The sequence below is a fragment of the Capra hircus genome, assembly GCF_001704415.2.
Source record: "Capra hircus breed San Clemente chromosome X unlocalized genomic scaffold, ASM170441v1, whole genome shotgun sequence".
In the NCBI taxonomy this organism is placed as follows: Eukaryota; Metazoa; Chordata; class Mammalia; order Artiodactyla; family Bovidae; genus Capra; species Capra hircus.
In genome coordinates this window covers 51,761,759-51,778,724 of record NW_017189516.1, presented here as the reverse complement: position 1 = coordinate 51,778,724, position 16,966 = coordinate 51,761,759, and the positions used below count along the sequence as shown (strand labels likewise).

At 35.6% G+C, this 16,966-nt stretch overlaps 1 protein-coding gene across 2 annotated transcripts in view; it reads left to right on the top strand.

The window, feature by feature from the left end:
* The window catches only part of LOC108634347 (dystrophin-like), a gene marked incomplete at its 5' end in the record, with an annotated part of 126,479 nt that extends 111,260 nt beyond the window's left edge, over positions 1–15,219 (top strand). The window contains 1 exon segment of one of the 2 annotated variants that reach the window (XM_018043950.1): positions 14,909–15,219. In XM_018043950.1, coding sequence (XP_017899439.1) covers positions 14,909–15,181 — 273 coding nt within the window. 2 annotated transcript variants of the gene reach the window in all.
* Between the last annotated feature and the right edge of the window lie 1,747 nt (positions 15,220–16,966).

The window sequence follows — 16,966 nt, the reverse complement described above, 5'->3', positions numbered from 1 at the left end:
CAGAGATGTTTGTAATTTGCACAATGTCTTTATATTCCTGATTTTAGTTAAGTCTTATACTTGAAAATTTGATTTGGATACAAAAAGTCAGCAAATTAAATCAATATTCTTAAAAGTTTGGAGGAACAAAAAATTAACGTAGTTTTTTTTTAATTTGGCAAAACACTTTATTGCAGTTAACGCTTTATTGCAGTTGCTCTCTTACAAAGGGTTTTAAGAAATAGAAGGTATGTTAAGACTTCAATTAATTATCCTCTTAAAGTATATGATCTAAAACGAATTTTAATGTGATTGTGTGAATATGGTTTCTTAGAATTAAAGCTTGAAAATGTGCCTGGCAGAACAGTTCAATTTTATATTAGAATTCTTGCTATGGGAAAATACAATGATAATTATTTTCTGGAACACTGAGAGAGAACAAGTTATTTCAGGAAAAGCTATCTTGATTGCAAGGTGAAGCACATTAAACCCAAGGTGTCATTAAACTCACAAAACCCTAAGAATTGAACATAGCCTTTGGTAAGGGAAAAAAATGGTTTTGTTCAGCGACTGTCATTTTTTAAAGTGATTTATGACTTGGCAAAGTATATTGTTTTAGAAAAATAACATTAAACATAATAATTTCTATACATACAGCAGCAACTAATTTTTACAGAGGTCAGATGGACAGCAGTATGGTTTACCTAGAACACAGCTAAGAGTCAGAAAAAGAGTAGAACAAAAGCCCTCTAGATTTTCTAGATTGATTTGATAAAGTTCATGAAGTCCACAGCTTCCCTATATTTCCTTATGAGAGGACTATTCAGGTTCTTTTCAGAAAGTTTTTCAATTTCACTGATTGTAGAGATAATTCTCCTAAGCGTATTATCTTGCTTTTCTGCCCTGAGTAGAAGCCAGAAAGAAAAGGAAAAGGAATAAATGACAGAAGTATGAAATAATAACTACAGCTTGAAAGTGAGTCAAAAAAAGAACCTGCAGAGAGTGATATAGGGAGACATGACCTTGATAAACTCTTTAGTATGGGGCAACATAAATGAGAGAAAGAGAAAGAGGGAGAGTGAATGATATATTATTTGTATTTAATATTATATGATTTATAATAAGCCTGGATAATTTAATTGTTTTAGCAATTTATTCACAAGTAAAATTAAGTTAAAAATGATTAATCTCTCATCAACTAAATGTAAAATTGTTTAACACATAGTGGCATATGACATATTAGCTTCCTAAATCCTAAAATCCCATTGCCAGCTAATTTATACATCTATCTAAATATCTATTACCTATGCTGTGTGCATGCGCAGTATACATATAACTATATATATTTCCGTGTATATGTATAGATATATGTGCCTACATTATAAATATTTGCACATGTGTTTGCTTTGTAAAATATGTTTTGCCTTTTAAAAAATGCCTACTGAATTCATTAAGATGGTAATTTTTATAGTTTCCTCTCCAACTTTCAGTCAAGTTCAAAACGTTCTATTCTGTAACCCCCCAGTTTTTATTACAGATATACAAAGTAATTGGCAATATTTAAAATAGGAATAGAATGTGGGATAATTATCAAACTTAAGTCATCTGGAATCAGGTCATATAATTTTGTAAATAGTATTATTATATCTCAAGGTAATAGTGCCTTTTCAGATTAAGGGCATTTATATAAAGGTAGTCTCATAAGTTGGGCTTCCCTGGGACTCAGCAGTAAAGAATCCACCTGCAATGCAGGAGCTACAGGAGATGTGGCTTTGATCCTTTGGTGAGGAAGATCCCCTGGAGGAGGGCATGGCAACCCATTCCAGTATTCTTGCCTGGAAAATCCCCATGGACAAAGGAGCCTGGTGGGCTGTGGTCCATAGCGTTGTAAAGAGTCAGACATGACTGAAGTGATTTATCACAAATGCATGGTGTCATAAGTCAGGCCAAAGAAATAGGAAACATTTTTTACTTAACAAAAGCAATTTAGAATGCATGGGAGGCATTGAGGTAGGCATTTCAAATTTGCAAGAAAAAAAAATCTGCCATAATTCTGTTACTAAGTATCTGCTTTGTCTCAAGTATTTTTCTCATTGGTTATTTCAATTTTAATTAGTTGTTTGAAATTGAACTCAAGATCAGTAAAATTAGATGTTATATAGGAGCACAATTTTCTATTTATCTTAAGGTTCCTCATTCATCTTTAGGAACCCCAAGCACCTAAAAATAATTGTCTTTTCTCCATGTGCAGATTCGGCCGCCAGTCATTTCAAGGCCCCTTCAGTCAATTAGGTGTTCAGTGAAGACCATTAATGTTGTCTTAGGTGATAATGTGAAATTCTCTCCAAATGCATTCATCCTGCTTTCTTAGGCATTTTATCTTGGTCGGTGCTTCCATACAGTTCAGTCATTTGATAGTATTATATGCTTTCCTACAGTTTTGATTAAATTGAAAAAGTGTTACTCAAAACTTGTTATATGGTCAAGCCAATTAGAAGGGGCCATAGTCATAAACAGATTACATATAGATTTTATTTACCACCACAAGCTCTTTTTGCTTTTACTGTTAAACACTAGTTCAAAGTTATTTCAAATGTAATACAATATTAGTTTAACAGTTCAATCAATATAAAAGGATATTAAAAAATATTAGTATTCTTCATTTCTCCCTCCTGCCAATTTCACTCCCTCTGAAGTAAGAAATGTATACAACTTAGTGTTATCATTCATATTGTAGTCTATGCTTCTTAACCATAGTAGTATAAATAGATATGCTTTCCCTCTTTATAAAAATATTGCCTCAGTCTGTATGTGATTTTTAAATTTAACAATATCTTTCATGGACATTTTTCCAGTAAATACTTGGGTATCTGATACATCCTTTTTAATAGCCTTAGGAGATAAACCAAAATTTATTCTATCATTTCTCTATGTTTCTGGATTGTCATCAGAGGAGATGTCCTGTAAAATCTCTATTTTTTATCCTTTTAAAGTTTCCTTTGTGGAACTTTTAAAAGTTTCCTTCCTTTTTTAATGTCCTTGTGGTATAAAAGAAGAATATAGTTTTTCATTTTTTATAAAATATGGACTAAATATAGGTTCTTGATTGAAAAAATCTCTTATTTTTTTAATTTGTTTGATTTGGGGTTTTTTAATCCAAAAATTCTGAACGAGCTGTATGGAAGCTACCATTTATAGCTGTGATTTCATCACATTCTCCTTTTATTTATAGTAATTTTTATCCTGTGTAAAATGAAGTCAAATATTTGGGCATAACAATTAATGATTGGGTTTATTTGTTTGTTTTTGGTAAAAAGAAAGATCTGACTTATTACAGTGCTGATCTTGGACCCATTTGCCCTGGAACTATATTTCATTTGACATTACCATTTTGACTCTAACTTTTTGTAAATTATTTCCATGATATAACATCATGTATCATTACATTATATGCTATTGAGACCTTATTTTTTAATGATTCTCATGAACAGCTTGTAGATGAGTTGTATATATAAAACCACCTACAGTATTCATCTTTTAATGGGAAAGTTTAACCAGCTTCATTATTGTTACAATAATTCTTATAGCCATATAGTTGTACACATTCCTTCTTTCATAATTTATGGTTGTTATTTGCTCTTGTCCTTTGTTTGTATTTTTGTAATTCACTATCCTTATTGAACACTACTGCATGCCTCCATGTACTACAGATAATTTTGAAGTTAAGATTCTTAGGACCACTCCATAAGTGGAAGAGAATAAAAGAAAGTGGGCTCACAGTTCAGCATGAGGGTCGTTGTTGTTGTTCAGTCACTCAGTCATGTCTGATTCTTTTCGCCCCCATGGACTGCAGCACACCAGGCTTCCCTGTCCTTCACTGTCTCCTGGAGCTTGTTCAAACTCATGTCCATCAAGTCAGTGATGCCATCCAACCATCTCATCCTTTGTTGTCTCCTCCTCCTGCCTTCAATCTTTCCCAGCATCAGGTTCTTTTCCAGGTCAAAGGTATTGGAGCTTCAGCTTCAGCATCAGTCCTTCCAGTGAATTTTCAGGGTTGATTTCCTTTAGGACTGACTGGTTTGACAACCTCATAGTCCAAGCAACTCTCAGGTGTCTTCTCTAACACCACAGTTTGAAATGAAGCAAAAGTGGCTAGCACTGTTTTGGATTATTAGACACATTCATGGAATCTCTTTCCCTGAAGATGGAAAGCTTTTCCTGCCTGTGATGTCTTGATGTTCTAATAGGAGGAAGTAGACTGGATGTCTAACATTTTTTTATTCCCATCAGTTCAGTTCAGTTCAGTCACTCAGCCGTGTCTGACTCCTTGCGACCCCATGAATTGCAGCACGCCAGGCCTCCCTGTCCATCACCAACTCCCTGAGTTCACTCAGACTCACGTCCAAGTCAGTGATGCCATCCAGCCATCTGTTGTCCATCCTCTGTCGTCCCCTTCTCCTCCTGCCCCCAGTCCCTCCCAGCATCAGAGTCTTTTCCAATGAGTCAACTCTTCGCATGAGGTGGCCAAAGTACTGGAGTTTCAGCCTCAGCATCATTCCCTCCAAAGAAATCCCAGGGCTGATCTTCAGAATGGACTGGTTGGATCTCCTTGCAGTCCAAGGGACTCTCAAGAGTCTTCTCCAATACCACAGTTCAAAAGCATCAGTTCTTCGGTGCTCAGCTTTCTTCACAGTCCAACTCTCACATCCATACATGACCACTGGAAAACTCATAGCCTTGACTAGACAGACCTTTGTTGGCAAAGTGATGTCTCTGCTTTTCAATATGCTGTCTAGGTTGGTCATAACTTTTCTTCCAAGGAGTAAGCATCTTTTAATTTCATGGCTGCAGTCACCATCTGCAGTGATTTTGGAGCCCCCCAAAATAAAGTCTGACACTGTTTCCACTGTTTCCCCATCTATTCCCCATGAAGTGATGGGACCAGATGCCATGATCTTTGTTTTCTGAATGTTGAGCTTTAAGCCAACTTTTTCACTCTCCTCTTTCACTTTCATCAAGAGGCTTTTTAATTCCTCTTCACTTTCTGCCATAAGGGTGGTGTCATCTGCATATCTGAGGTTGTTGATATTTCTCCCAACCATCTTGATTCCAGCTTGTGCTTCTTCCAGCCCAGTGTTTCTCATGATGTACTCGGCATATAAGTGAAATAAGCAGGGTGACAATATACAGCCTTGATGTACTCCTTTTCCTATTTGGAACCAGTCTGTTGTTCCATGTCCAGTTCTAACTGTTGCTTCCTGACCTGCATATAGGTTTCTCAAGAGGCAGGTCAGGTGGTCTGGTATTCCCATCTCTTGAAGAATTTTCCACAGTTTGTTGTGATCCGCACAGTCAAAGGCTTTGGCATAGTCAATAAAGCAGAAATAGATTTTTTTTCTGGAAGTCTCTTGCTTTTTCAATGATCCAGCGGATGTTGGCAATTTGATCTCTGGTTCCTCTGCCTTTTCTAAAACCAGCTTGAACATCTGGAAGGTCACGGTTCACGTATTGCTGAAGCCTGGCTTGGAGAATTTTGAGCATTACTTGGACTTCCCTGGTGGCTCAGACGGTAAAGCGCCTATCTACAATGTGGGAGACCTGGGTCCCAGGTCGGGAAGATCCCCTGGAGAAGGGAATGGCAATCCCCTCCAGTACTGTTGCCTGGAGAATCCCATGGACAGAGGAGCCTGGTAGGCTACAGTCCATGGGGTCACAAAGAGTCGGACACGACTGAGCCGCTTCACTTTCTTTCTTTCACTTTTACTAGCTTGTGAGATGAGTGCAATTGTGTGGTAGTTTGAGCATTCTTTGGCATTGCCTTTCTTTGGGATTGGAATGAAAACTGACCTTTTCCAGTCCTGTGGCCACTGCTGAGTTTTCCAAATTTGCTGGCATATTGAGTGCAGCACTTTCACAGCATCATCTTTCAGGATTTGAAATGGCTCAACTGGAATGCCATCACCTCCACTAGCTTTGTTCTTCCTAAGGCCCACTGACTTCACATTCCAGGATATCTGGCTCTAGGTGAGTGATCACATCATCGTGATTATCTTGGTCGTGAAGATCTTTTTTGTACAGTTCTTCTCTGTATTCTTCCTACCTCTTCTTAATATCTTCTGCTTCTGTTAGGTCCATACCATTTAGATTGATGATAAAATTTCCGTTTGGTCTGGATTCATCATTTTATTTTCACATTGATAATTGTCTCTGACATTTTCCTATTTTTAACAAATTTAAACTTATAATTCTGTAGTTTTACACTAAAATTAAATGAGAACATTACTCTCCCCACCTATATGATTTGTTCAACAACTCCTCATTCTTTTCAAGCCAAGATAAAATCCTTTAAAGACAAAAACTTTGTAATTTAGTCTTTAACTACTTTTTTGTCCTCGTAGCATCCAGTTCAAGAAGGCATATTATCACTCAAATTACAATTAAACTACCACCATTCCATTGAATTTAATCAAGCACTTCACAGAATTTTCTCTTTGTGCTCTTTCTTTACTTCTTCCTGTTTGTAAATCTTTACTATACTTTATTTTTCGTTTGGTTGATATACCTGAAAAATTTTCTCATACAAATTTATAAAGATGTATATATCCTTTTAATACTTAAATTTTCAAAATTGTCTTTCTTTTGTTGTCAAAGTGATGGATTCGTTGGATAATAATAGCATTCTTGAATCTCTCTCCTCTTCTTTAATAGTCGCTATATGTTGTCACCACTGTCTCCTAGTTTCCACTGTCCTCAACTTCCACTGCCTTCTAACTTCCTTTGTTGCCACTGAGAAGTACAATGTCGGTCCACGTTTATATATATCAATATATGTGTGTGTGTGTGTATATACAATACACTTAAATTTATACATATACTTAAATTGTCCTCTTTGTCTCTAACTCTGTAAAGTATCCCCCACCCTATCCCTCAGAATTCGAACTTTTCACTAGGATATTACCAGTGTTTCTAAATATGTATCTTTTTTTTTTCCTTCTTTTACCCTTCTTAGTACATGAGCAACATTTTTAACTTTTGTAAATCAGTAATATTTTTAGCTCATGGAAGTTTTTAAAAATTATTTAAATTACTATTTCTCTTCCATCTCTTTTTTCATACTGATATTTATATACTTTCCATGTGAAATGTTCTTATTCTGTCCTCCAAGTGTCTTATCTTTACACTTATGATTATAGTGTCTTTCTATTCTTCTGTATGCTGTGAAATACTTCCTGTGGTTGATAACTTAGAAACCATTTTTTTAGCAGTTACTATTATATTTCCAAAAACACCTATTGATTTCTTTTTTAAAACCAGGTATCAGGCTTTCTGTATTTTAGTGTAATCTTTTTAATGCTTCTCCCTTTTTTTTTTTTTAAATCAGATCTCTCTTCCATTTTTTCTAGTATATTTCCTGCATGGACTCAGCTTTGTTTCCCTTCTTGAATCCCTGTACCTCTTGAAATGGCCTGTGTTCTTTTCCTCGTGCTTAAAAGAGTATGAAAGCTGTTAGCATAAATGTAAGTCAGGTTTGAGAGACATACTATATAGTGTTGATTGAGAAGCAGCAAAAATAATGGCAGTAGTTTTTTTTTTTTTTTTTAATCTGGTGAACAATGAGTTAACAAGCCAGAACCTCCCAGGATAATCATGTGGGGGAAAGCATCTTGATCTCTAAAACAAGAAGCGGTGGTTAAAGCTGCCCTCAGCAAGTAGTACAGCTACTGCCCTGTAATGCCTGTATGAAACAAACCAACGGGCACTTACTCCTTCCTGGGCCAAATAGATCTTAAATTATCTTCCACAAATGACCCCATAGACACATCTGGAAATCACCAAATCCATAGTTTCATCCCAGACTGTGCCAGAGATCACATAGCTTTCAATAATTGTTCATTATCTTTCTCTCTCCACCTACACCTCTTTTTCTGTTATTTGAGTCCGGATACATATATTCTAGATTCTAGTAGTTCGTCATGGTTATTTGAAGGTCAAATCTACTTAGGTGTGAGGGAGACAGAAAACGTGTATATGAAGTAATTTTCCTGTTACCTCAATGTTTACATTTTGTTTGTATACACACACACATATATACACATACAATGAATAAATTAATAAGCTCAGCAGGTAAATCATGCATATATAATTTCTATACTTTATAATTGTTTTCATAAAGAACTTCATCAGAGTTGGTGAGGCTACTTAGAGATTGAGGCTATTATATATGAAAACCATATATGTTAGCAGTTCAGTAAAATCAATCTGCTGTAGTAGAATGACAAATTGAATTTTTAGTGTTTGACATCTTAAATTATATTTACTAATCAGTCTACATCACCTTCATGAGGAAAACTATCAATTTAGATAAACTACAAGAAATATTTTCTGATAGATACAATGCTAGTGTTAAGCATTTTTACAAGTAAAGATTTTAGCTTTTGCTTTATTGACTTTCTGTATTATAAAAAATGAATACCATGTTGTATTTTTAATTTCATCAGCAAGTAAAATTTTAATTGTATTTCCTTTTAAATAAGTTAGATTTAAATTTGAATTGTCACATGTGACTAAGGACTACCATATTGAACAGGGTTATAGGTTTTTTTCACTATCACATTTCTAATAAAAATCATTCAAAAACAGAATTATGGCACATGCATATTCAGATATAATTAGTTAGTTGTCACATTAAGTAATATAAACTTAAAAGCTGGCCTGATTTTCTGAGATGCTTGAGAATTACAGCATAGAAATTAATAATAATATAAGTCTGTTCCATAAAATCTACTCAACTTGGAAGATCCACATGACAATAGAAATTAAATGATATAGTGTATTGGAGTGACATATATTTACAGAAGTTAAAGTAATTCCAAACTTATTTTTTCTTGTGTTATTTTTATTTTCACATTAAATTCATTATGTGTATATGTGTGTTCATTATCACATGTGTACACACGAAAAAACTCCTGTGCTGGGTATCCGTAAGCTGGTATTAGGATAGTTTGCTATTAAAAATATTTATGCTAGATATATAAATTATAAGTGTTATTTGGAGACTTTGGAAAACATTAGAAAGGAAAAAATTTCTTGACTGCAAGCCTTCTCACACACTTCCATTTGCTAATAAGCAATGTGGACCTCTATGATAAAGCAAAAATAAATATCTTCTAAAATTATTTGTGTAACAGTACCTCAAATAATGGCTTATTTTGTTCACATATGAGTTACATTAAAATCTGAGAGACAGTTGAACCAAGACACATACCTGCAATAACATTTAGTTTGTATGCATTAAATTGGAAAAATGCTGTATAGTTAAATCAGTAATACCTTTTAAATCTGTACAAAAGAAGATTACATTATGATATGAAGAAAATATTCGTGTTTGAATTCTGGGAATTTAAAAATGGAAATTATTCTATGACTATAGATCTCAGCACTTGTAGCCAAATATGTGTTTTAAAAATTATCTTTTAAGTTGATAGTTTCTTCACTTATTTAATAAATATTCTTGAATACCTACTATAGGCTAGGCTAGATATTATGCATGAGTGTCTGCTGAATTTATTTTATATTGTAAGGTACCTAAGGTATGTAACCTTATCTGTTTAATTATCATGTTATTTTACTGGTGATTTCTCGTGAGATCAGCCATATATGTTGGTGCTGATGTGTTGGTGCTTTCCTGGGTGGGAAAAGCCTTTTCTGTCATTTATCTCACAGGCTTCAGTTCAGTTCAGTTCAGTTCAGTTGCTCAGTCGTGTCCAACTCTTTGTGACCCCGTGAATCGCAGCACGCCAGGCCTCCCTGTCCATCACCATCTCCCGGAGTTCACTCAGACTCATGTCCATCAAGTTGGTGATGCCATCCAGCCATCTCATCCTCTGTCGCCCCCTTCTCCTCCTGCCCCCAATCCCTCCCAGCATCAGAGTCTTTTCCAATGAGTCAACTCTTCACATGAGGTGGCCAAAGTACTGGAGTTTCAGCTTTAGCATCATTCCCTCCAAAGAACACCCAGGACTGATCTCCTTTAGGATGGACTGGTTGGATCTCCTTGCAGTCCAAGGGACTCTCAATAGTCTTCTCCAACACCACAGTTCAAAAGCATCAATTCTTCGGCGCTCAGCTTTCTTCACAGTCCAACTCTCACATCCATACATGACCACTGGAAAAACCACAGCCTTGACTAAATGGACCTTTGTTGGCAAAGTAATGTCTCTGCTTTTCAATATGCTGTCTAGGTTGGTCATATTTTCTTCCAAGGAGTAAGCATCTTTAAATTTCATGGCTGCAGTCACCATCTGCAGTGATTTTGGAGCCCCCAAAAATAGTCTGACACTGTTTCCACTGTTTCCCCATCTATTCCCCATGAAGTGATGGGACCAGATGCCATGATCTTCATTTTCTGAATGTTAAGCTTTAAGCCAACTTTTTCACTCTCCTCTTTCACTTTCATCAAGAGGCTTTTTAATTCCTCTTCACTGTCTGCCATAAGGGTGGTGTCATCTGCATATCTGAGGTTATTGATATTTCTCTCAGCAGTCTTGATTCCAGCTTGTGCTTCTTCCAGCCCAGCGTTTCTCATGATGTACTCTGCATATAAGTGAAATAAGCAGGGTGACAGTATACAGCCTTGACATACTCCTTTTCCTATTTGGAACCAGTCTTCTTCCAATTTACTAATTTATGTTAATGCATTAGAAATCCTTATTAAAATGAAAATATTATCCTGTGAAGGATAACGCTTTAAACAACTATTAGCCGTTAATGCATTATCGACATTCAGTTTATCCGTATAATTAGATGGTAATTTAGCTTGGCCCTAAGGAATTAAGTAAATCTGATGATGTGGAAGGGAAAAATCTACACAAGGCAGGTCAAAGAACAGGTGCAACCAGACCCTTTACAATGGACACTACATATACCTGGCCTCCTGGAAGTAGGATGTTCTTAAAGACTACTATATCCAGCTCCAACTGTCTCTTTCCCTGCCAGCTTGCCTTACACCAAAAGTTTGTTCTAACTTTAGAAAATGAATATAGATATAAGGAATGAGTTTCTGTAATACTTTATACTAATTATTTTATGTATGTAGTGTGTTTTATTGTTTTTGAACCAAATAAGAGTGTTAGTCGCTCAGTCATGCCCAACTCTTTATGATCCCATTGACTGTAGCCCACCAAGCTCCTCTGGCCATGGAATTTTCCAGGCAAGAATACTGGAGTGGGTTGCCACTCCCTTCTTCCTGGGATCTTCCCAACCCAGGGATCCAACCTTGGTCTCCTGCGCTGCAGGAAGATTCTTTACTGTCTGAGCTACCCGGGAAGAAGGGGTAAATTATAAGCTTAATAAAATTTGTTCATGAACTGCCTTAGATCATTCAAAGATTGATCCTCCCCTTTTTTGTGTGACATAGCTTCACATAAGCAGATTTCTTGATAATGCAGTGAAGAGAGATGAAAATCGCCAAGAGAAAATGTTCTCTTGTTGCTATTGTCTTCATCGAGGATCATAACCAACTCACGTGATCTCATTAGGCTTACTATTTAAGGTCATTCTGCCCAGTGACTTGATTGAAAGCACGCAAGGCTGAGTCCGGTCAGAATGATAGTATTGCTATGCCATTTATGTGTATCCAAAACTGTGAACTGAAAGACTAAACCCTTACCTATCTTAGCTGTGTCATATTATTTTCCTTTCTTTTTTTTTTTTTTGTATGCCATATTATTTGAGTCTTCTTTCTCTAGATGGATTAATTTTGCCAAATTTGATTATTTGATTTGCCTTTTTAGGGCTATAATTTCTATACATGGTCAAAGAGAAATAAATACAAATAACTCAACTTCCCATCTTATTAGAAGGAAACTTTTTTTAAGACCTTTGAGACTAGGAGAGAAAGTTGCCTGCCTTAAATAACTTAAGTCTTTTCCCATTACCATATTATTTATTGCCCATCAGAACCTATGTAAGAACCTGTAAACCATTTGGGGATTTATATACCATTGTATTATTATTTTTAAATAATTTGTAATAATTAAGGATGCTATTTTTAGAAAGACAATAAAATATAAATTAACAGGTTTTCATATGAGAGCACACTTTAAATTATTGATAAATAATCTTGTATTAAAGATTTGGCATATCTTCATTCTTATTAACACTAATGAAGTGAAAAAAAATTAGTGTTCCATCACAGCATTATTTTTTTGTCTAGGTATTTGTCTATCTTTTGTTAAGATTTGAATTTGTTAACATATTTTTCTATATACCACATTTATATTAGATATAGAGGTATTTTTAAAGAATATATCATAATGATATGGCATATAGTGCATTTTTCTTCTTTAGTTTCTTTGACCTCATAAGTCATAAGTGAGCCACTAACCACAACCCATTTGAAACTTTTATATTGAGTATAGAGAAGTCTTTTAAATCATGGAGGAAGGCATTTTGTTTTAAAAACTTAGATATAATGCATCATTTGTTTCAAAACAGGATTGTCTGTATTTCATGCATGGAATGTGGCCCTTCAGGAATCAAATTTTAAGTAGTACAAAAAAGTGATGAATTTTAGAGAAACAGAAGTTTATTAAAACCTTTATGAGTGATACCTGTGCCTATTTACAGAGCTCAAAATTTGAAACCAGTTTTCATCTCAACTTTAGGTGTTAAAAATCATAACTTTGTCCTATAATAACCCTTTTTAAACTTCCATTTGCTAATAAAAATAGGTACTTTAGGGCTTTCTTCCACATCTCTTGATTTTCATTCCAGGAAAATGAGCATAGTGTATTCTTTTGGGTATATATCATTAGAAATGAATGTGAACAGAGGGGAATAAAGTGAATTAGTATGGCTACAGCACTTCCTTGCTAATGATGCATGAATATCTATAATGATATAAGGTGGTAAAGAACATTAACAAAAGCAAGTTGATTTTCAAAAGGTTAGACAGGATTTGTACACATCAGAATTCGGAAGGATATAATTATTCTAGATAGAGTTAATGAAATTCAAATGAAAAGGCAAAATCTGAATATGAGTGCACGGTTTTGCATAAAGAGAAAATGAACACGATACTTCCAATTACACTGATTTTTTAATAACTGTCTGAAATTTTTATTAAAACCAAACTGAAAGGTATTCAGTATATATAGTTTATTTATTATAGATCTGCATGACAGTGTCAACAATGTATTTTAAGGGATAGATAGTAAACTAAATCTCCAAATACCCAAGTCTCTTAGTTTACTTTTACAATGAGTCTCCATTCATTGTATATGAAAATTATGATATATCTCTCTGTATTGAAAAGTATTATATCTATTAGAATTTACAATAAATGATAACACTCAAAATGTATAACTGAATTTTCTTGAAAATGAGTTGACAATTTTCCAAATATTCTATTTCTCATAAAAGCTCACAAGATCATCCCTTAGCTCTCGCTCTTCAGCTGATATTCATCACTTAACTTCTCTTATCTGTGGTGACTAGATACTATGTAAGAAGACAGTAGGAGGAATGAAATCTTCCAACTCTAGCCCAAAATCCTGTTATTTTAAACCTAAAATTATAAGTGCATTTCGATTATCATTCTGTTGATCAAGAAAGAATAAGCGTCATATATTTGGCTAAGGTACACGCAGGAAACCAAACTTTGTAAAAGATACAATTTTGTAATGTCAGCTAATTTGTGTAATTCTATGAATTTGCAGTGTCATAAGTAGATAAGCCATCTAAATTAGGATTATTTTGTTTTTGTATTATCTAAGAAATGTGTACGAAAATCCTGGACCTGAGTGATCAAAAAGATAGACCAGCTTATATTTTTACTCATCCTTGTGCATGCTCAGTCTGGGATCCTAAACTCCATTCAGTTACATTAGTGCAAAAATGAGGATGGTCTCCTCATAAAGGCTGTTCAGTAACAAGTGACTGTGTTAGCCTGCTTATCGTCAGAACTCTCCCAGAGACCCTGCCACTGGAACCCTTCAGCTGACCACATCGCCAGGCAGATGGCAGTCCATGAACTCAAAACAAAGTTATTGGGAAACTACTTTTAATTACAAAATTTGTTCTGCTTATAGTGTATACAGAGAGCAAAGGTCATTTATCTTTTTGCATTTGTGTGCCGTACAGTGTTTATTTCTTGCTCTTATAAAGAATAGGGAAAGAGGCATTTCTGACCAAGTCCAAACAGTCTCTGAGGCCCAAATGTCCCTCTCCTAGCATGTGAATGGCAGGCAGTGAAGCACAGTTGCAGGAGGAGAGGCAGGTTCTCTTGGATCTTTGGGTTTGGGGGAATTCTTATTAAAATGTGAATTTCATTCTCAATCCTACTTATCTAGGGCCCTACTTTGCAGTTTAACTTAGCAAGAAACTAGCATCAAAGAGAAGGGCTGATGCTGGGAATTTAGAGGAGAAAGTTGCTTAATAGAAAGCCAGCTACCAACCAAAACCACCTTGTCCCTCTTGTACCTCAATCAAGATTAGGGGAAAAAAGTTTAGAAAAAGTCCCTTGGGTATGAATACCACAGATGTAGAACCTGCCCCCAATCCCCACTGCATCCCACCCCATACTTAGTTTTCCAGTCAAATTAGAATTGCATTTAAAAAAAAAAGTTGTAAACATTATTTGTTTCTTGGGGTAAAACTATCCCTCTTGTGACCTTATGACTGTTGCTCTTTCATTCTCTTATCCATGATGCTAATGTGTGCATATCTCTTATTATAAAATGCTCTAATGCTTCTTGAAAGAGAGGGTATGATAATAGATAACCTTGTTACTAGACTTACCATATTGCATTGTTTTTATCCACTTTTCAGCCCTCTGTCAGCTATAAACTGGAATTTATGTATGAATTCAGTAAAGGTCTTTTCAATATTAGGAAGCTAAAAAAATTGTTCTTTTGTATATCTATACCAGCACACTGTCCGTGAAGAATCAGTGACGGTGATGACTGAAGATATGCCTTTGGAAATTTCTTATGTGCCTTCTACTTACCTGACTGAGATTACTCACGTCCTACAAGCCCTTTCAGAAGTGGAACAACTTCTCAATGCTCCCGACCTCTGTGCTAAAGATTTTCAAGATCTCTTCAAACAAGAGGAATCTCTGAAGGTAAAACCAAAGCACTTCCATTCAGATTTTTACAAGGTCATTACATTGATCATTACTGGACCAGAATATTTGACTTAAATATGTATACTGAAGGCATTTTGAGTTACCATATGGAAATCTTAAAACACTTTGTGAGAGAGTTAGCTTTAGAAATCTGGTGAAGAAAGAGAAGTATAAATTAAAATAAATGTGTAATTTCTTCCCAAAACAAAGAAACTCACAAAATAATAATGCCTTATATTGAGTTGGGCAAAAAGTTGCTTCGTGATTTTCTGTTGTAGCATACAGGAAAACCTGAACGTTGTTTTTCCCCAACTCAAAACTATTGTTTAGGGCAGAAAGGATTCACTAAAACACAAACCTTGCTAGAGAAACAGTTAATTTCCGACTGATACATTGCTTGTCTTTCTTTTTTCTGTGAAAGGGGAAATTAGATGAGGTTTTAAATTATAGGGGTTCCCTGATAGCTCAGTTGGCAAAGAATCTGCCTGCAATGCAGGAGACCCTGGTTCGATTCCTCGGTTGGGAAGATCCGCTGGAGAAGGAATAGGCTACCCACTCCAGTATTCTTGGGCTTCTGTTGTGATTCAGCTGGTAAAGAATCTGCCTGCAATGTGGGAGACTTGGGCTCGATCGCTGAGTTGGGAAGATTCCCTGGAAAAGGGAAAGGCCACCCACTCCAGTATTCGAAGGCCTAGAGAATTCCATGGACTCTATAGTCCATTGGGTTGCAAAGAGTGGGACATGACTGAGTGACTTTCACTTTCTTCACTTTAGGGACTTCCCTGGTGGCTCAGATGGTAAAGCGCCTGTCTACAATGCCAGAGACCCGGGTTCAATCTCTGGGTTGGGAAGATCCCCTGGAGAAGGAAATGGCAATCCACTCCAATACTGTTGCCTGGAAAATCCTATGGACAGAGGAGCCTGAAAGGCTGCAGTCCATGAGGTCACAAAGAGTTGGACACGACTGAGCGACTTCACTTTCACTTTAAATTATACCTGTTGTATTGGGCTTCCCTGGTGGCTCAGAGGTTAAAGCGTCTGCCTCCAATGTGGGAAACCCAGGTTCGATCCCTGGGTCGGGAATATCCCCTGGAGAAGGAAATGGCAATCCACTCCATATTCTTGCCTGGAGAGTCCCATGGATGGAGAAGCTTTGTGGGCTATACAGTCCACGGGGTCACAAAGAGTCGGACACGGCTGAGTGACTTCACATAGATAGTTTTAGTTTTCTATTTTCCACTTATAATTTATAGATTCCATTTCAGATTAGTGTCAGTATCATACCACAACTTTTGGAATGTAATCGAATATAAAGCAGTAAAATACTTTATTTAAAATCACCAGGCAAAAGCCTCCAGCCAAATCTAGCTTTTTTTTCATAGCACCAACTATAAGTTTCTGAATTCCAAACTAAAATCAGGATAAAGAAATGAACTTTAAATTTTAGAGGAAAGTGTCTGAAGATGAATCAAGAAAATACACATAATAGTTTGAATCAAGAAAATACACATAATAGTTTGTGTCTCTACTATGTGTAAAAAAAAGATAATTTTTGTGATCATACATTTCACACTCGAAACATTCTAGTATAACCAGAACTTAGTATTTTCCAGTACAGATAGCATAAGATGACAAACAGACAGTAAGTTTGCTCTCAACAGCACCTATCAGGTAAATGATTTTTTGGTATCTCATTCCGTATCACATATTTGCTTAACTATACAAATAGGTGAAGCCATTTGTTTGTTTTCGAAATCAGAGTAGCAATATCTTGAGTGACTTGAGTTTAGTTTCATGCATTATATCAAATAAGCTAAAAAATTATACTTTAAAATAAAATAAGAGATGCATGAATCTCTG